This window comes from Acomys russatus, chromosome 25 (assembly GCF_903995435.1).
Source record: "Acomys russatus chromosome 25, mAcoRus1.1, whole genome shotgun sequence".
In the NCBI taxonomy this organism is placed as follows: Eukaryota; Metazoa; Chordata; class Mammalia; order Rodentia; family Muridae; genus Acomys; species Acomys russatus.
In genome coordinates, this window is record NC_067161.1 from 34,218,712 (window position 1) to 34,239,046 (window position 20,335).

At 42.8% G+C, this 20,335-nt stretch overlaps 1 protein-coding gene across 2 annotated transcripts in view; it reads right to left on the minus strand.

Annotated features, from left to right (window-relative positions):
- Nucleotides 1–2,091: 2,091 nt before the first annotated feature.
- The window catches only part of Hspa4 (heat shock protein family A (Hsp70) member 4), a 45,886-nt gene continuing 27,642 nt past the window's right edge, over nucleotides 2,092–20,335 (minus strand). Inside the window, exons 8-19 of one of the 2 annotated variants that reach the window (XM_051168251.1) lie at nucleotides 17,535–17,611; nucleotides 15,375–15,526; nucleotides 14,519–14,625; nucleotides 13,422–13,555; nucleotides 11,972–12,153; nucleotides 11,094–11,180; nucleotides 8,708–8,860; nucleotides 7,718–7,843; nucleotides 6,796–6,903; nucleotides 4,824–4,943; nucleotides 4,205–4,366; nucleotides 2,092–4,045 (exon numbers count right to left, since the gene is read on the minus strand). In XM_051168251.1, coding sequence (XP_051024208.1) covers nucleotides 3,842–4,045; nucleotides 4,205–4,366; nucleotides 4,824–4,943; nucleotides 6,796–6,903; nucleotides 7,718–7,843; nucleotides 8,708–8,860; nucleotides 11,094–11,180; nucleotides 11,972–12,153; nucleotides 13,422–13,555; nucleotides 14,519–14,625; nucleotides 15,375–15,526; nucleotides 17,535–17,611 — 1,612 coding nt within the window. In that variant the 3' untranslated portion in view covers nucleotides 2,092–3,841. Of the gene's footprint in view, nucleotides 4,046–4,204; nucleotides 4,367–4,823; nucleotides 4,944–6,795; nucleotides 6,904–7,717; nucleotides 7,844–8,707; nucleotides 8,861–11,093; nucleotides 11,184–11,971; nucleotides 12,154–13,421; nucleotides 13,556–14,518; nucleotides 14,626–15,374; nucleotides 15,527–17,534; nucleotides 17,612–20,335 lie in introns of both variants that reach the window. The other variant, XM_051168250.1, reaches the window with a different exon arrangement.

Consider the following 20,335-nt stretch of genomic DNA (forward strand, 5'->3'; position numbering starts at 1 on the left):
CACTATGCATCCTTGGTTGACCTAGAACTCATTATGCAGACCACGCTAGTCTTGAACTCACAGAAATTCTCCTGCCTCTGCCTCCCATGCTATTCTCTTTAAAAGTTTTCTTAAAAGATTTATTTATTACTACATATACAGTGTTCTGCCTGCATGCACACCTGCAGGTCAGAAAAGGGCACCAGATCACAGTATAGATGGTTGTGAGCCACCACGTGGTTGCTGGGAACTGAACTCAGGATCTCTGGAAGAGTAGGCAGTGCTCTTAACCTCTGAGCCATCTCTCCAGCGCGCGCGCACACACACACACACACACACACACACACACACACACACACACACCCGCCTTTTAAAACAGTTTAAGGCCCAGCCTAGCGGCACACATCAGGAGACAGGCACCTTGAAAATGGGGTGTGGCCTGGTGGTAGAGCACTTGCCTGTCATGTGTAAGACCCTGGGTTTCATCTCCAGCGAGACAAAAGGAAGTCAGCCAGGCCTCTAAACCTGCCTCATCACTTACTACCCCCTAAACAACTACCATACTTTTTCACAGCAGGCTACACTGGAGCCACACTGAAATCCTTCCCCCTCGTCTAGCTACAAGTGGCCATACTTTATTAGCGCCAATATATTCAGTCTCCTACTTCTGGCTTCCCCAGAGCTATCTCACTCCACACACGGTAAGAATTTTGCAGAAAACCTCATCACTCGTGAACAGATCACTGCCCTTTCTACCACTTCCTTACACAGATCACTGGGCACTTCTTCCTTCCTGATGCCGTAACCGAGAGGATTTTCGGTGCACAGAGCCGAAGCGGCCACCACTACGGACAATGTCACACCAATCCTAGATTTGCTCCCACCACTCAGAGCCCTCAGCACTGGGCACTGGTGAGCACGAGTAAACCGCTCCTGCAGGAGTCCTGATGCTGTGGCTGAACAGTCCTAACAGCTGTGGCCAGGCTCGCCCTCACCCCACCACTGACCTCTTTTTTCCTAGCACATGGACCATAACAGGTAGGAAGTATGACTTGAGGCTGAGTGTGGCGGTACACGCCTTTAGTTCCACCGCTCAGGAGATGGAGGTGAGCAGGCAGATCTAAACTTGAGGCCAGCATTGTCTACAATACAGCCACAGCCACGTATGGCCTCTAGCCTAATTTTTTTGTTGTTGTTGTTGTTTTTTGTTTTTCGATACAGGGTTTCTCTGTGTAGCCTTGGTCATCCTGGACTCACTTTGTAGACCAGGCTGGCTTCGAACTCACAGCGATCCACCTGCCTCTGCCTCCCGAGTGCTGGGATTAAAGGCGTGCGCCACCACGCCCGGCTGCCTAATTTATTTTTATACAATTGTTTCTCTTAGCTTATTTCTTAACACAGCTATCACATAAATAATTGAGACTTTTATAATACAGGGCTTCACAGCACAATCTGCGCAGTTTAAGTCTGTTCTTACCCCTTTACGTTATTCTGTCTTACTCCCGGCAAACATCCCAGCAATACTTGCACTTTCGTAGCTTTACTAGGCTCCAGCTCCTCCCTTCCCTCTTCCTCCCATGGGTAATTGGATATAAGCTGCTTTACTGACATAACAGGACAACTGGGGAGCAGTTTACACATCTAGACAGAAAATCAGAAATTAAACTCCACAATAGCCTTATGCCTACACCTCTCCCAACCTAGGACCCATGTGTTGGCAGTAAAGGCCTCACAGCTTCATCCCTGTTCCCACGCTCATTGCAGGACAGGTACCCACTAACAATAAGTTCCTAGTAAATTCAGGACCTATTCAGTCCTGGCACTCACATTAATGCTATAGATCATCTTCCTTCTATTATCAAACCTAAAGGTTACACAAGATTCCTAACCAATGGGGCCTAGAAGACACCCAGATTGCTACTCTCCAGGGTGGAGGGCGCCAGAATAAATTATCTTGGGAGTCCTAACATACAGCACAAGAGCAGCTAAAGCAAACAGTATGTACATGGTCCCCAGTGCCCCTCCACACACACACACACAGGTCCTGCACAAATCTCCCCGAGCCCGTCTCTCACATTCACAACAGCCCACATAAGGAAATTAAGAAAACCATTCGAGTTAAGACAGGTTTCTTTTATTAGTTTTTCCTAAACTTTGTCTCATGTTTACTGTTTTTCTTAGTGTAAGAATGTGACCTAGAGTTTTTAACAAACCAATTTGGATAAGCAACCTGGATAAATGCTTGTTTGCACACAAGTCATCAGTTGCCACGCTGGCCTGCCTCCACATAAATTCAGCTGGTCTGTCTAGACAGAGCGGAAGCAGATCATCTGATTTCTAGCTTTAACTTTAAACTTCAAATTCAGCCCCATCCCAACACCCAAACCCTCCCACCCACACACACAAATGTTTATGAGAAATGGTCATTAAGAACAGTCAGTTGCATAAGAGTTGGCTTAATCCTGCAGCACTCAAAAGCAGCAAAGACTACACTGGGCCTGGGGCTCCAGGCCTGTGCTGAGCAGCATCCAGTTGCTTAGGTAAGCAAGCATTCCTTCCTCCTCTGCAACCAACCGCCCTCTAGAGCATTTGAGAGCCACAGCACTTTGTGTAGACTGACAGAAGAGTGAGTAGTGATTCTAACTATGCATGGATTAAGCTTATTTCCAACAAGCAAAAACAAACAGAGAGGCTCTGTTACAGAGATCAATGATTACAAAGACCCAGAGCATAACCAACACTTGTAACTAAGGCAGGTAACCAAGTCTGGCCTCTACTGCACGCATCTATCCCTTTTGTTTCCAGAACATCTCCTGCCTATAGACTCGCCCCAGAAGTGCTCGGTGCCCTGACACTGTTTGCATTTAACAATGACGTGCTCCTGTGACCTTGGGCACCTTGTCCTTAACACTCCTTTTAGACTCGTCCAGGGCAATGCAGTGCAATGGCTTTACAATCTGTCAGCTATTTTAACATACAGATTGGCAGATTCATGACATCTATTAACATTAACACAGATGATGGCAAATGAACAGCCTCTAACTCTCACCCTGTTCCATCTAACCCTCTAATTTACATACATCATCTCCCACTCAAGCAGGTCAGGATACAAATCTTTCACCATAATAAGCAAAGATGGATCGCTCAGATTTACCATGCCTACACCCAGCCATGTTATCTACAACCTAACCTGAAGGTGAAACTAGACTTTGACCCTTCAGTGTTAGTGGGCACACTTTCAGAAAGTATGTGACATGACACCAGAGTCCAAGTCATTTAAAGCTGGCTCTAAGTGAAGAGGGCCCATGCCACGTATACTGCTTGCTGAGCAAGAAGGGAGACAGGGCTGGAGTGAAGGACACTGAGGCCTCAGAGTGGGCCCTGCTGCACTCTCCCATTTTAATCCATGCTTGGCCATGCTCTGATGCTCAGAAATGGAGGAAGCATCAGCCCCACACCCCCCACAGGCAGAAAAAGGCTGGTGGTGATCTCCACCCAGACTTCCCAAGCATGATGAGATTCTGCCATGTATAAGGAAAAAGCTTCTGTTAGACTCAACTTTCCCAAACACACTGCATCTTGTAGAAGCATGATTAAAACACATAGGTGGACAGGGAGAGTTCAAAGGCTAGCTGGGCTCTTAAATAGGACCATAATGGAGAGAGAAACAGTGCACTTAATCTCTGGATCTAACTATTTAGAAGTCAAAATGTTCCATACATTACCTATACCCCACCCCCCAACATCCCCTAAAAACTGACTAAGAAATCTCCAGTATTTGCTTGCTCTAGTTGATATTTAGAACAAAGTTGACAACTTAAAGCTTTATAATAGTCTGTTTTAATATAAACAAGTGTTGGAATCAATCAATGTCCATCTCAGGAAGCTTCTTGTCTGTATCAGAAGGCACAGCTCTGTCTGCACCCTGCTCAGCACCCTGGGTGCCTGGGTTATCTCCTTGGCCATCCACTGGTCCATTCTGTTCGGCGTGTTTTGGCTCCTCCTTTGGGGGTTCCACTTTGGGTTTGGGCTTTGAAATTATAGGACTGCAAATACTCGTCAGCTCCTACAATGGAAAAGAAAGAAAATTATGGTTTCTTATAAACTAAACAAATTTTATATGACATGCTAAACCCCAGTACAAAGAGGCATATAACAAAGTCCTGAGTATTAATAACAAAAGAACTGTAAAGAAAAGACCAAAGCATACAAAGTTGAAAACTACCTTAATTTTAGCTCCAATCTCCTTTGTCTTGACAACTGGATCCAACGTCAGGCTCTGTTTGTTCTGTAGATTCAGCTTGCTGTTCATCCACTCCATCGCCTCATTGGTGCTTTTCTCTACCTTTGTCATGTCGGCAGCATCCAAGTGCTCGTACTGGTCCTCCTTCACACAGGAAATACACAGCAAAGTGCCAACGATGAGACATTTCCTACCCAATACTGCCTTTAACAATTTTCTCCTCTTGGGGCTGAAGAGACAATTAAGCAGCTAAGGGTACTTGCTGCTCTTGTACAAGACCCAAGTTCTATTCGCTGCACCCACACTGAGCACCTTAAAACCACCATGTAACTCCAGCCCCAAGAAGGATCCAATGCCTTCTATGTGAACAAGAATAAAACTAATAAAATAAAAAACAGAATCTTTGAAAAACTAAGACTGGGTGTGGTGGCTCGTGCCTTTAACACGAGGAGACAGAGGTATACGGATCTCTAGGCCTTCAGGGCCAGGATGAATTCCAGGCCATCTAGGCCTACACAATGAAATCGTGCTTCAAAAATCACAAAAATCAAACAAACACACAGTACCATAGCCAAAAGCAAAGAAAATGAAAACAAGATACCTTGTTTTTGAAAGAGCTGATCACTTTCATATACTGTTGGATTTGCTTCCCTAGTTCTTCAAATAATTTTGGTCTTTCTTCAGATTCCTGGAACCGTGTCTTAATAGGCTGACCTAAAGTCTAACAGAATACATATCTAAGTTAAAGTGTTACTACTAGGATTAAGAATATGGGATGTCACTCTCTGGGGAGTGTGTGTACATACACAAATATATAAACAAATGCAGAAAGTTTAACCCAAATGTTTCCAAGCCATTAAAAGTACCAGGCACCTTCTCAGGCTGCTCATGAGCACAAGCCAAGAAGACTGTCCCAAGTAGAGTTGCTCTCGTTACTGACCAAGCCTCAATTCTCAGTGGGAGAAGAACCAAAGTTACATGTCTTCTAAATATATTTGCCCAACAATTTTTCTTATTAAAAACCATATGAGGGTGGAGGGAGTAAGCTGAAGAGATGGTTCAGCAGTGAAGAGCACTGACTACTACCTAAATTCAGGTCCCAGCACTCACATGGTGGCTCAGAATCACCTATATAACCAAAGTCCCAGGGGATCAGACTCCTAGCCTCCAAGGTCACTGCATATACATGGTACAAAAGCATGTGTTTAGGTAAGCAAACACACACATAAGATAAAATCTCAACAACAAAAATTAAAACACATGAAGAGTCTGATGAATCCACAATACCACTATCAAGATAAAAAAAGTAGCAAAATCCATAGCAAATGCCTACATACATGAGGAAAAGCAAAAGATAAGGTCAGCCACAGACCCGGATGAACCATGAGCACTGTAACTGGGCCCCAATTCATATCAACTAAATGATATTTAGGAAAAAAGAACTTGAAAATTCAACAGTGACACTGGAGACTTCTGGTGCAGTGATGACGCAGTACGAAGCTGTGAGCTTTTATATTAAACAAACCCAAATCACAAAAAGCTTAACTCAAACTAGAAAACGGTACAGAAAAGATGCACACTAGCCAAGATGGCTGAAACGATTTGTCTCAGTTTTCACACACTTGCCATTTCCCAGAAGAAAAACATTTTGGATGGTAAAGCTAGGCAATGGAGGTGTATGTCTTTAATTCCAGCACTTGAGAAGCAAAGGCTGGATCTCTGAGGTTAAGACCAGCCTGGTCCACAAACTGAGTTCCAGAATAGCTAGGGCAACATGGAAAGACCCTGTCTCAAAAACAAAAACCCAAACTAGCAGAACCGATCACATCCCTACCAGGGTAGGCTAAGCCCAAGGCACTATTCTTCAGCCATATACTCTGGACAGCTGTAGTAACCCAGTTCTTCCAGAAAGCCCAAAATACAAAGACAAAACAAGGGGGCGGTGAAATGGCTCAGCTCTTCCAGAGGTCCTAAGGTCAATTCCCAGCAACCACATGGTGGCTCACAACAATCTATACTGGGATCTGATGCCCTCTATGGCATGCAGGTGTACATACAGATAGCTCACTCATATACAATATATAAATCTTTTAAAAAGGGTGTGTGTGCGCACATGCTTCAATTTTCTTTTTTTTTTTTCAAACCAAGACCTCAAACTGGGTAATACATGCTAACCGTCCAGTTTTACCATCAAGCTCCCCACACATACTTCAAGGTGTTTTGCCTTTACCTGGAAAATTTATACTGGGCCTGACAACACACCTGCAAAATGCAGCAGTGGGGAGGCTGAGGAGCTTGAGGATAGCCTCAAGCTACACTGTGGAGCAAAGGTACATATACACAGCCCTGACTCCAAATACTTGGCAGAGGAACCTCTGAGGAAAGGATAGGACTTGTTGCTCTTTCTATATCCTCAAGGTTAATTCACTGAACAGAAGTTAACTCATTTTATAAGTAGTTAGGTCATCAGGAAGATGCAGTTCTTGAATGCAGTTTCAGCCTGTGCTCTTTACTTGAAAGCTCTGCTCTGGAAGCTACAGAGACTCAGATATTTCTGCTTAAGAATCACTTACTTTTAATTCAGCCAATTTGTCTACATAAACTTGCTTTGGTTGGTCTTCTCCATCTTCATACAGCCAATTTTCAGTATCTTCCAATTTTAAGGTAAAAGTATTACGATCCTATTAAAAAAAAAAATCATAATCGCACCTCTGTCTCTTTCTCACACCCACGCACATTGTAATAGAAAACAATGTAATATCAGAGAAATACAAAACAGGGCTGGGAAGACAGAGCAGTAAATAGTTAGTGTGTTTGCCGTGCAAGGCTAAGAGCTGGAGTTCTGATACCCAGAACCAACGTAGAAGTCAAGCAGTGTGTTGGTTCCTATAATCCCAACACTCAGGAGGCACGAGACCAGGGTCCTTGGAACAGGCTGCCTAGCTACACTAGGAAAGGAAGAACCAGGAGGTTTAAAAGAGACTGCTTCAAAAATAAAAGTGGAAGCCGGGGTAGGGGAAGGGGGTAAGGGTGGGGTGGCCACAGTGCCCAACTTTAAGCTAAGCCCTTGAGAGGCAGAGGTAGTGGATCTCTAAGTTCAAGGCCACCTTAGCCTACAAAGATGTTTCAGGACAGCAAGAGCTACACAGAGAAACCTTGTCTCTAAAACCAAAAAAAAAGGCGGAGAACAATCAAAGAAAGCAAACATCAATTTCGGGCCGCTACATAGACTCACATACATGTGTAACCCTTCACATATGTAAACTCGTCTGTATTTAGAAAATTACAATCATGTAACTCTCACTCAAAGAGATACATTTGTGAGCCACTATATGGGTGCTGCGAATCAAATTCAAAGAGCAGCAGCAAGTGCTCCTAACCACTGAGCTCTGTCTCCAGTCCTTTTTTAGTAAGGTGGTCACACACAATAGCAGAGCCTCCTTCCAGTACCTGAGGATCCCCTAGACCTCCACAAGAAGGAAGCAGCATACTTACATCTTCACTCACAAACTTCTCATATTCACCACTAAGTTTGTCTCTCATCTCGTACACATACTCTTCCACCGCATTCTTGGCATCGTTCCGTTCCTTCTCCAGTTTATCCTGCATAATCATCTTACCCTGAAAACAACAGCAATAAATTAAACACAAGAACAGTTTCCTCTTAAGCATTAACTAACATTAAAAGCAAAGAATTCCCCCTCCCCAAAACCTTACAATTCTTATGAGTCACCCCAACAAAGGAGAACCAGGGATATCATTTCAAGAGCACAGATTTCTGGGGTTTGTTTTGGGAGGAGTAGTGAAAATATTAAGATATAACCTCAAAAACAAAAATTAAATATGTAAGACAAGAAAATTTTGAGCCAGGCATGGTGGTGCACACCTTTGATCGTGGCATTCTAGAAGCAGGTGGATTGCCAAGAGTTTGAAGTCAGCCTGGTCTATCAAGCCAGTTCCAGGACAGCGAGGGGTACACAAGAGAAAATGGGGGTGGAGGAATGAGGCCACACATGTTAAAGCCATTTATGGACATTTTTTTTGCCAAGCATGGTGGCGCATGTCTTTAACCCTAGCACTTAGGAGGAAGAGGCAGGTGGATCTTTTGACAGGGCCAGCAAGATCTACACATTGAGTTCCAGGACAGTCAGGGAAAGACTCTATCTCAAAACTAAAACAAAACCCTCTTGACACAGGTAGCAAGGCAGACATCATGTTACTATCCCACACAAAAGTCATAGCTATACTACTTAAATCTGTTCTTACCAATAGTAGTTAAAACTGACAGAAACCCTAAAGCAGTGATTCTCAACCAGTGGGTTATACAACCGTGGGATGAGTCAAACAAGACATTTATATTGTAGCAAAAAAGGTAACAACAAAATAATTGTATGATTAGAGGTAACCACAGCAGGAATCGTAGGTACAAAGGGTCGCAGCATTAGGAGGGTTGAGAAGCACTGCCCTAAAGGCTACTGCGTGTACCTCGTTCTCTGTGTACAGGCCAACCATCTCCCGATCTAGCTGCCACAGCAGCTGGCTCTCGATGGGCAGGTCCACAGTGCTAGTCTTCACTTTTGCCTTCTTGGCTTGAGGTGGTTGGTCCGTCTTCTTATCTTTTGATCCAGTTTGAGAGGTCTAAAGAAACAGAAAACTTGAAGAACAAAACCATACAGACTAACCTAAATTTTAAATGGATCAAATATCAAAAGCCAATTTGGCCCCAGTTAACTTTCTGATAATGTATGTAATGTATGATTATCATATCTAGAAAATAAAGAGTGAGTCTATTATATGTGAAGTAACAAATTGAGGAGGAAAGCAAAACAGTGGACATTAGGGATTTGGGAAAGGGCAGGCAGAGAATTCTATTCAGCAAGAAAACTAATAATGAATGCTACAATGCAATATGCTTTAAAATATAACTTCATGTATTTTACAACTAAAACTGGAAGAAGGAAAAAAAAAAAGGTAATATACCCAACAACCCTCTGCAATCTCACACCAACATACAATCAACAGCCACAGTGTACGGGGAGATACCACTTGGACAACACAGGCTGGGGCATCAGGAGGTCAAGCTTAGCCTGTGCTATGTGACACTCTGTCTCAAAAAAAACAGTTGGGGCAGTAGTGGCAACTGCAGGCAGATCCCGGCAGTTCAAGGCCAGACTGGTCTACAAAGCAAGTCCAGAACAGCCATAGCTACACAGAGAAACCCTGTCTTTAAAACAAACAATACCACCACGGGGGCTGGAAAGGTGGCTACTCTTCCAGAGGTCCTGAGTTCAATTCCCAGCACCACATAGTGGCTTTACATCCAGCTATAATGGAATCTAATGCCTTCTTCTCAGTGTGTGTGAAGATAGATATAATACTTACATACATTAAAATAAATCAGTAAATATTTGAAAAAAAACCACACACCACCACTTAGAAAGACATGGGGAATCTGTTCAGTGACATGAAAATGGGCTGCAGATTTTAAGTGCCACAGGCATCTGCCTAAAAAACAGAGATTGCAAACATGATGGAATAAGCCCCTATTTTTTTAGTGCATAAATATAAACATGAAAGCAAAACATAGGGAGCCGTGCAGCCTTACATGTTACGTGATCATACTGAAGTATTTTACACACATGTCTAAAGTCAGCTTTCACAGTAACATCTCTGAAGGTGTTACTCAGGAAGAGCTGCCATCTCTCCAGGCCCCATGGTGGTATTGTTTGTTTGTTTTAAAGACAGGGTTTCTCTGTGTAGCCATGGCTGTTCTGGACTTGCTTTGTAGACCAGTCTGGCCTTGAACTTGATCTGCCTGCCTCTACCTCCCAAGTACTGGGGGGTTAAAAGCGTTCATGGGTGAGTAAGCAGTTGTGTGCACAGGTACCCATGTGGATCAACATCAGCAATCTTCTAGATTAAAAGATTCTATTGTCTATATTTAGAGATGTGTGTGCAGTTATACCATCACACACACTGGAATACAGCTTGCAGGAGTTAGTTTTCTTTTTAACATGTAGGCCCCAGGGACGAAATTCAAGTTGCCGGGCTTGATGACAAGCACACTTACCTGGTGAGACACCTTGCCAATCCAACATTTATTTTTTGAGACAGATTATCTCACTGAACCAAGAGCTCACCAATTCAGCCTGACTCACTGGCCCCAAACCCCAGGGATTCCCGTGTCCTACCTCTGTGCCCACAGGAATGCACTGCTGCATCAAACTCCTTTAAAAATTACATTCTCAAAACCTTATTTGTATGTGTGCATGTGTACATGCTATAGTACATGTGGGTGGAAGTCAGAAGACAATCTGTGGGTAATCAGTTCTCTTTCCAAAGTGTGGGTCCAAGGGATCCAACTCAAGTTGCTGAGTATGGCAACTGGTGCTGGTCCTGCACTGGGAATGGAATTTAGCACTATTACCAATTGACCCATCTCCCCAGCCACACTGTAACACCTTCCAATACGAGTGGCCCTTCCTGCTCTCTAGCCAAACTTAGCATGAGGAAGGAAAAAGAGTACATCGGTTGGCAAAATTTAAGAAAAAAGAAATCTCACTCTTTCATCAGTAACAAATTATCAATGGTATGTGCTCTTTTAACTTTTAACACACTATGCAATATAGCTAAAAACCTGAGCCAGGCAGTGGTGGCACATGCCTTTAGACCCAGCACTTGGGAGGCAGAGGGAGGTGGATCTCTGTGAGTTTGAGGCCAGCCTGGTCTACAAAGTGAGTTCAAGACAGCCAAGACTACACAGAAAGGCCCTGTTTCAAAAAGAAAACAAAAAACAACAACCTATACAAATAAATACTAGCACAGAAACACAGTCCAAGTCAGCCCCTGAGATTTTTAAGGCTGTACGTACTTCCATCTCCTCAGACTCTGCCTTGTTTTCTGCTGGTGTCTGTGGCTGCTGTTCTTCATTATGTGGTTCCTCCTGGTCCACTTGCATCTTCTGAAAAACAGTCAAATTAAACACTGAAACCAGGACCACTCCTTCTAACAAAAACATCAGGCAGCCTTCACAACACACTTCAAGTGACATGGAACAGAACCCCAGATGCCTTACCAGCAATCAGTACACTAGAGCTCAAATTCCCAACTATGCACAGGTTACATAGAGCATGAAGTCTTCCTCTGTGGAGTTCAAAACAGTCTAGTGTTTGACCTGCCTGACATGCCCAGTAACTATAGAATTGTTTTGTGAATCATAAAGCACTCATGGAGTAGGGCAAATACAGGGCCTGAAGCAAGTGTGAGCTTCCCTTTCAAGGGCTTCCTCCCAGAGCCTTTACTTTGTCACGAGTTCCTACACCAGCACTTCATTCACAAAAGGCACAACCCTTGTACATTGGGGGGAGAGAAATCCTAGGAGAATTCCTTCAGCAGCAATAAGAAGTTTGGAAAGCATCTGAACCAAGATCTCAATGTGAGTGGCCTATTAGAATCATCCGAGGTGTTCTGTAGAGTGCTGATACCTTAGCTCCAGCACAAACAGCTGGGACCAAGCTTTTGGAGTATTACAAAGCTTTGAATCTGATGTTCAAAGAGATTATATATATTAAGAGCATATTATCTACTGTACTTCCGAAAACAATTAACAGACTTAAGAGCATTTCTTATTCTACAATCAGTATTGGTTAAGCTGAGAAATGGCCTAAAGGGGTGAATAGGAAAAGTGGCTTGAGTGGCCTCAGTGCTGTCAGCTCTGACCAACATAAACGGCATAAAATATTCGGCTACCTCTTCTTCCTTTGCATTCTGATCTGTCTCCATCGGCTCCTCATTCTCCTCGGACTTGTGCACTTCTACTAAGGACGCACTGGACACACTGAAGATGCCATGCACATTTACCCGAACCTTGACTTTCACTTTTGAGCTGGAGCCATCAGACTGTGGAGTGACTTTCTGAACTGAAAACTGGGCTAGAGATTTAAGAAAAGATTCAAGAAGAGTGCACAGTAAGACGGACCTTAAAACACCCATTAACACAGTAATAAATAACCAGGCTGCCTACCAGGTTGGGATCACTTCTCAGCATAGTATATAGTCTCCTTCCTCTCAACAAAGGGCTCAGAATGCCCCCTGCTGGTTTTTCCTTTCCTCCAGTCCCCTATTTCACCTGCATATGCTGTGCCATAGTAAAGTATCCAATTTCCACAATTTACTTTTAAATTCTTCCAGTTTATATCATTTTCTAAAAAATTGTCTTTTGTTGTTGTTTGGTTTTTTTGTTTTTGTTTTTCGAGACAGGGTTTCTCTGTGTAGCCTTGGCTATCCTGGACTCGCTTTGTAGACCAGGCTGGCCTTGAACTCACAGCGATCCACCTGCCTCTGCCTCCCGAGTACTGGGATTAAAGGCACGCGCCACTGCGCCTGGCTGAAATTGTCATTTCTAAATCTCACCACCATACCAAGGTTTCTTTTGGAAGTTTATTTTCTTTTTCCATACAGCTCAAAGACAATTTTATTAAGGGCTTAAGGAGAACCATGGGGCAGGAAAGCTGTACATCTTGGCAGTTGCCTAGGAGAAGAGGCCAGTGGGGGAAGTCAGCCACATGGTGGGTTTCAGAGGAAGAGTGTGAAGCCACCAAGAGCATACCAAAAGGCAGACCAGTACTTGAAAGAAATAGACAAAAAAGAACACATGAGAAGTTACCAGGGTATATATAATATATAACTGTCATGGTCCCTCCTATCCTAGAAATGGAAAAGCACAGCAGCCACCTTTCTCGCCACAATTTTTACAGGCCACTAAGACTACTCCTGGCTCTTCATACACAGCACAGATCTTACAGAGCTCTTGGCTTCTCTCTTTCAAATGACATACTTGCAAATTGTAAATATTACCAGTTTGTAATGACTCTGGTTCACTTGGTTCCTATCTCTAGGATAGACTGACCCTGAAGAACAACCTTGTCGTTTCTGTAAAAATCTTGTGGTTCTGTTTTAGAACCCACCTGACCTTCTACCACATGTTCGCCAGGGCCACCACGTGCACTTAACCCAGGAATACTGTCACAACAAGCAAGCCCCCTTAAATAGCCATCTGACTGCTTCTACACCCACTACTAAGGAAACAAGATGTTTGCTTCTGTGGCTAAAGCTCCTATATTTCTGAATATTTTTTTTTCCGTTAGTCCTCTAAGGAGAGACGGGTTTTTATTATTATTTTACATTCAATTCTACTCACCTATAGCAGGATCTGGATAGGGCAAATCCTGAGGAGAGCTATAGTAGGCTTCAAGAGTGAAAGGTTCCTTTCTATAAAAGGTGAGGACTTTGGAGAAAGGAGCAGCATGGTTTTTGGTGAAGACTTCACAGTCACTAGGTAGAAGAAAAAGACAAAAAACCACACAAATTCACAGTGTTCTTTTTCTTTTAAAAGTATTTCGGTCTTATTTTATTGGGAGGAGTATCAGCACGTGGTGTACACGTTGAGGGTATAGACCATCCTTGCTTCCACCCTATTTGAGACAGGCTCTCTCAAGTTTGCTACTACCCATTCCCGGCTCCCAGCCTGCAAGCTTCTTGGGGATTTCCCAACCTCCAACCTCACTCCAGCTTTACGTGGATTCTGGGGATCTGAACCCAGGTCTTCAAGTTTGTACGGCAAGTGTTTTACCCACTATTTCCTCAACTCAAATTCATGATATACTTAACGCTCTTGACACATATCCCCTAAGTTTGTGACTCCTAATTTCTCCTTCTTGTCAGCTGATATTACCCCCAGATTATTCGAGAGAGGCTAGAGAAATAACTTAGCAGTTTAGGGCGCTGACTGCTTTTCCAAAGGACATGGGTTCAACTGCCAATACCTACATGTCAGCTTATAACAGTCTTTCATTTCAGTTCTAGGGGATCCAATGCCCTCTTTCTGGCCCACGCCTTTAATCCCAGCACTCAGGGAGGCACAGGCACCCTGTGAACTCAAAGACAGGCTGGTCTACAAAGCGAGCCCAGGACAGAGAGCATTAATTAAATAAGGACAGAACACTAATTTATTCATGTCTTTTCCAAACAAAGAAAAACCATCATCTGATGTAGCCCAGCCAGGCATCATACTAACTGTGTAGCTGAGGATGACCTTTATCCTGATCCTTCTGCCTCCCTCTACCTGCTAAATGACAGGGATTCACTTTCATGCCTAGCTATAAATTTACATTGACAATAACCACTTTGTTTCATGCATTTGAGAGATAACATGTGTAAATTGAAATGAAGGATAACACATTACCTAAATTCAATACCCAATTAAGTACAGATAAACAGCATTGATGATATATTTACCTTGACCCTTCTTCAGCTGGAGAGTTCCATCTCAAAGATATTGGAAATGCCACCACATCCGTGATAGAAAATTCTCTGACTTTGAAAGCAGGCGATAAGATTGCACACTGGAATGATAATTTTAAAAATTCTATTGACATACACAGGCATTATAAATCGGTATTCTAGAACTACAGTAAGTTCAGGAGGGTTATCAATAATTTACATACTATGTTCAGTGGTAACGTAATGGTATCTGAACAGTTCTACATACTCTTGTCAATGTCAAATTTACTGTATAAACTAGTTATTCTTTACCAGCTCCCTCAAACTGGTAAAGTCCTTGTTTAATTGAAGTACACTATTTCACAACTCTAGCTTAGAGCTATCTATGCATCCAAACCCACTACCACCTCCCTCCATCCCTCCCCACTTGTTTTGTTTTTGTTGGGAGTGAGTGTTCAAGACAGGGTTTCTCTCTGTGTAGCCTTGGCTGTCTTGGACTGATTTGTAGACCAGGCTGGCCTCAAACTCAGAGATCCACCTGCCTCTGCCTCCCAGAGTACTAGGATGACAGGTGTGCATCAACATGCCTGGCCCACTTTATTTTTAAAGATATTTATTAATTTTATGCATATGAGTGCTCTGTTTTCATGCATACCAGAAGAGGAAAACAAACTCCACTTAAAGACAAGTTGTGAGCCACCATGAGATTTCTAGGAATTGAAGGCAGGACAAGCAGACGGTGCTCTTAACTGCTGAACCAATCTCTCCCGCACCCAGCTACCCATCTTAAACAAAGGCTTCAGAATCTTACACCCTCAGTTTTATAGGTAGGTACATGCTTGTCATGACCTATGAACTAAAGCAAACTCACCTGCAGTGCACAGCCTCGAGTGACAGCTTCGTCTGCATTTAATGTTGTACTAAGTTCTTTACCAAAAAATTTGCTGATCTTCTCTTTCACTGCAGGAATTCGTGTGGCACCACCAACTATCTCCACTGCATAAATATCTTCTCTCCTTAACTCTATGCCACAATGAGACATTTATAAATCAATCTTTAAATCAGCACTTTACAATGAAGAAAAATGTAAAATAAATAAATAAAAATCTCAAAATAACAGAGAATAAGAGCAATCAACAGTGTGGTCTGGAAGGCACTGCACCCCTAACAGAGTGCCACACAAAGAACTGTCAAGACACCCAACAATTCATCATGTTAGCTACAAGTGGGCCCCAGAATACTAAGTCATCCGTGGCGTGCCATGATGGAAAGAGGTTTTTAGTCTCATCTAGTCACTCTAATACTCAGTCCAGAGAACAAGACACAGTCCCAAATAGCACACGGACATGGTCTCCTAAGGATTAGCAGAAAGGACACCGCAAGGCTCTGCTACTACTCAGAACATACCCAATGGCACTTGCTCTCATAAGCCCCACTTCAGCTAACAACCACTATTTCTTGAGAAGAGCTATTTAAAGAAGCCAGCTGAGATGGCTCGGAGGGTTGGAACTCATGCTAAGAAAACCTGGCGACCTTAGAGTTCGGTCTCCAGGATCCATGCAAATATGGAAAGTCCTTTGACCTCCACTAACTCATTTTTCAAAAAAGAAATGAGCCGTAGCGAGGGTGTTAGGTATGTGTCTATAGTGCATGCTACCTGGAGACGGTAGTGGGCTACTGCTTTGAGTTCAAGAATTCCAGAGCAGCCCACACAATATACCTAAGACTCCTCAGAAGAAAAAATGGGGAACGTGGAAGGTATGACACTCTCCAAATCCAAAGTAAAAACACCTACCTGTCATCACGACTGATTTAACACTGAGCTAACTAATATTATATCAACACCCTGAATTACTTAGTGACTAACAAAAAGGTAAACATTGTGTCCAAAACTGTTTTATTTAATAATGCATTCCTAAGGAACTGTCATCTTTTGAAGTTTAAAACACCTTATAAATCATAGGTGGTTTGCGTGTCTGCCCGTGCTCCTGTGTCAATGTGGTTATCTTTATCCTCACTCTACATCTCATTTTTTAAATATTAATGTTTTTTGGGGTTTTTTTGTTGTTGTTGTTGTTCTATTTTTTGAGACTGAGTCTCTTTCTAGTGTGCTGGCTGTCCTGAACTCATGGAGATCCATCCGCCTTTGCCTCCTGAGTGCTGGGATTGTTGAGACCGGGTCTCTAGCACAGGTTGGCCTTAAATGTGTAGGTGACTTCAAACTTCTGACCCTTCCACCTCCCACATGCTGAGAACCACGAATCAATAATCCGCCTCCATTCCCTACTTTTTGAAAGTTTTGTTTTCTTAAACGACTCTATTATGTATACGGGTGTTCTGTCTGCAGTTGTGTCTGTGTCTGAGGTCTATCCATGTACCATCTGTATGTCTGATACCAACGGAGGCCAGAAGACTAGAGTTATGGTCAGTTATGACCCACCATGGAAATGCTGCGACTGTAGACCTGGGTCCTCTGCTGAAACAGCCAGTGCTCTAATCTCTGAGCCATTTCTCTAGCCTCACTTTGAGACTCTTCCACTGAACATGGAGCTTGGTTCAGGGATGATGTGTCTGCCATCTCACCTGGAGGGTCCAGGTGTGTACAAGCTGCACCAAGTTTCATGTAGGTGCTAAGGAGCCAAACAAAGGTACTGACGGTTGAGCAACCAGCCTTTACCTACTGAGCCATCTCTCAGACCCATTCTGAGGTAGACAAGGGCTCACTGACACAAAGTTTGTACAACTACCACATACACACTATCAAAAAACTCAGTAAAAATATAGGTTTATATATCAATCTGTGTCTGAAACTAAAATGCGATTTTTCAGAGAAAACACTCTTTTTCCATGTATTCTTCACAGAAGGCAGCTTTGGGGATTAGAAACATCCCATGAACAGATAAAACTTATTGAAGTATAGAACTGTCAAGTGTTCAGACAGCAAATGTTTGACTCGGAGGAGAAAATAGTAACATGCAATACATTCCCAGAGTTTGAAATATACAAACAATTCAATGACAAAAATACTTACTGGATTGGTCCAAGATACTACGCAGTGGCGGCTCCACTCTTGCTAAGAGATCATCACACATCTCCAGAAATTTCCCTCTATTAAAGAAAGAATAGATTAAACCACTTTCCACTTGTGTGTAGAACAAAAAGATACTAGCAAAACTCGGGTAATTACAAGCGCTGGTAAATATTTGTAAGCTGTAGCCCTTACATGTTCCAGAGCAATGTAAAGTGAACACCAAAGTTTGGCTTTTGTTATGCTAAACACAACATTGCCAAGCAACTATAATTCTATGCTAGGAAGATACACCAAAAAGAACTAAAATGCAGTTAATGAAAAACATGTACATGACAGGCCATGTGGCAACATAGTTCATAAAAACAATTCAAATGCCTCTCAATGGTTCTCAGGAACAAAAACGGAACTGATGCATGGTACATCAGGCTAGACCTAAAGTGCCATGCTAAACAGAACCAAAGGACATCCATTACTTCATCTATATGAAATGCTTGGAATAGGTAAATCAAGACAGAAAACAGTTCTGTGCCAGCTCGGGTAGGAAAAGAAGAGAGCAAACAGTAACATAATAAAATTCTTCTTTATAAAATCAGTTTAGGCCCAGCATAGTGGCACAAGCCTTTAATCCCAGCACTCTGGAGGCAGAGGCAGGTGGATCTCAGTGAGTTTGAGGGCAACCTGATCTACAAAGTGAGTCCAGGACAGCCAGGCCTGTTATACAGAGAAACCCTGTCTCGGGGGTGGGAGGGTGGGGTGGTAAGTTTAGAATTAGAGAAAAAAAAAAAAAAAAAAAGCATGGTTCCTCTATCAACACCTTGTACACTAATTAATAAATACTGACATAGGAGTTTCTGCCAGTTGTCTACAAGGTTTAAAAACAGAACAGGTTGCTTCTATCCATCCCTCATTTTCCTCCAGAATCTTTTATCTTTTTGTTTGCTTGGTTGTTTCTTAACTATTCTGGGTTTTGGCTTGTCTATTCCGAACATTGTATATAAACAGAAATATGTAATACTCAATTCTTTCAAAATCAGTATAATAACTAGCAACATCTCAAGGTTCATCCATGATTTATCTCATTTTATTTCATGTATTCATGCATTTTGACGGAACAAATATATTTGCATACATGCATAGTTTGGTGCCCTCAGATTAGAAGAGAGTATTGAATCCCCTAGAACTGGGATTATAGATGGTTATGAGCTACCAGGTTGGTGCTGGGAACTGAATCCTCCAGAGTCTCTCCAAGATAAGCAGTGGGTTTTTTTCTTTTTTATAAAGATGTATTACGTATACAACACTCTGCCTGCATGTACACCTGCAGGCCAGAAGAGGGCATCAGATCTCATTATATGTGGTTGTGAACTGAACTCAGGACCTTTGGAAGAGCAGTCAGTGCTCTTAACCTCTGAGCCCTTTCTCCAGCCTCGATAGCACATGGTCTTAATCACTGAACTCTTTCCAGCTCTATGGAGAGATACATGCGTCAAACTGTCAAAAAATAAATCAGGTGATAAGCCAAGACACTGTTAATTAATATGTATGTGGAGGAGGGGAGGATCAACATCCACTGATAAGACAAGATAGCAATGGAGGGCAAACTTAAAAGTTCCCTTAAAATGAGCTAGTGATGCGAGACGTTGGGGCGCACACTTTAAATCCCAGCACTTGGGAGGCAGAGGCAGGTGGATCTCTGTAAGTTTGAGGCCACCCTGGGCATCAAAGTGAGTCTGGACAGTCAAGGCTACAGAGAAGCCCGGTCTTGAAAATCCATGAATGAAGGAATGAATGAATGAATGAGCAAGCAAGTGAGCTAGAAATATGGCTGGGGGTTAACAGTTGCTTTTTCTAGAACCTACATAGTGGCTTATGACCATGACTCCAGTTCCAGAGAATCCAACACCCTCTTCTGATCTCTTAGGGAACCAGGCATGCACATGGTACACCTACATACAAGCAGATAAACACACACACACACACACACACACACACACACACACACACACACGAAGCCCAGGATTCCATCTCCACAATATACAAACAGGATATGGTGTCTCACGCCAGCAATCCTAGCACTCAGGAGGTAATGCATAAAGGAAAAGCAAGAGTTCAAAGTCATCCTCAATCGGCCTAAAATAATATAAAATAGCCTGCCTCCAAAAGTAAAGGTGGTAGTCTTGGTTTAAGCCTTTAATTCCAGCACTCACAAGGCAGAGGCACATGAATCTCTGTTGAGTTCAAGGCCAGCCTGGTCTACAGAACAAGTTCTAGGACAGCCAGCTCTGAGAAACTCTGACTGAAAAAAACAACAACAACAAACAAAACACAAAACAAAGCTGGGCATGGTGGTGCACGTCTTTGATCCCAACACTCAGAAAGCAGAGGTAGGCAGATAGATCTCTGTGAGTTCGAGGCCAGCCTGGTCTACAAAGAGAGTTTCAGGACAGCCAGGGCTATTACGCAGAGAAACTCTGTCTCAGAAAAATACAAAAGCAAAAGAACAAAAAAACAAAGAGCTCAAGAAAGTGGCCATGATGTAAGGCCAATACTCGTAAGTCAAGATGAAGACCAGCTTACATTACAGTGAGTTCCAAGCCAAGTAGGGCTGCAGGGTGACAACTATTTCACAAATAAAAGGGTCTGGAGCAGAACTGAAAAGACCTAGAAATCCTTATTTCCACTAAAAATGCACAAAAGGAATAAGCAAATCCACAAAGACAGTATCTGCCTTGAAAATGCGTAGAACTCACAGTGATTGCTAATGGGACTCAGTTTCTTTCTGTTTGGGAGGATGACAAAAA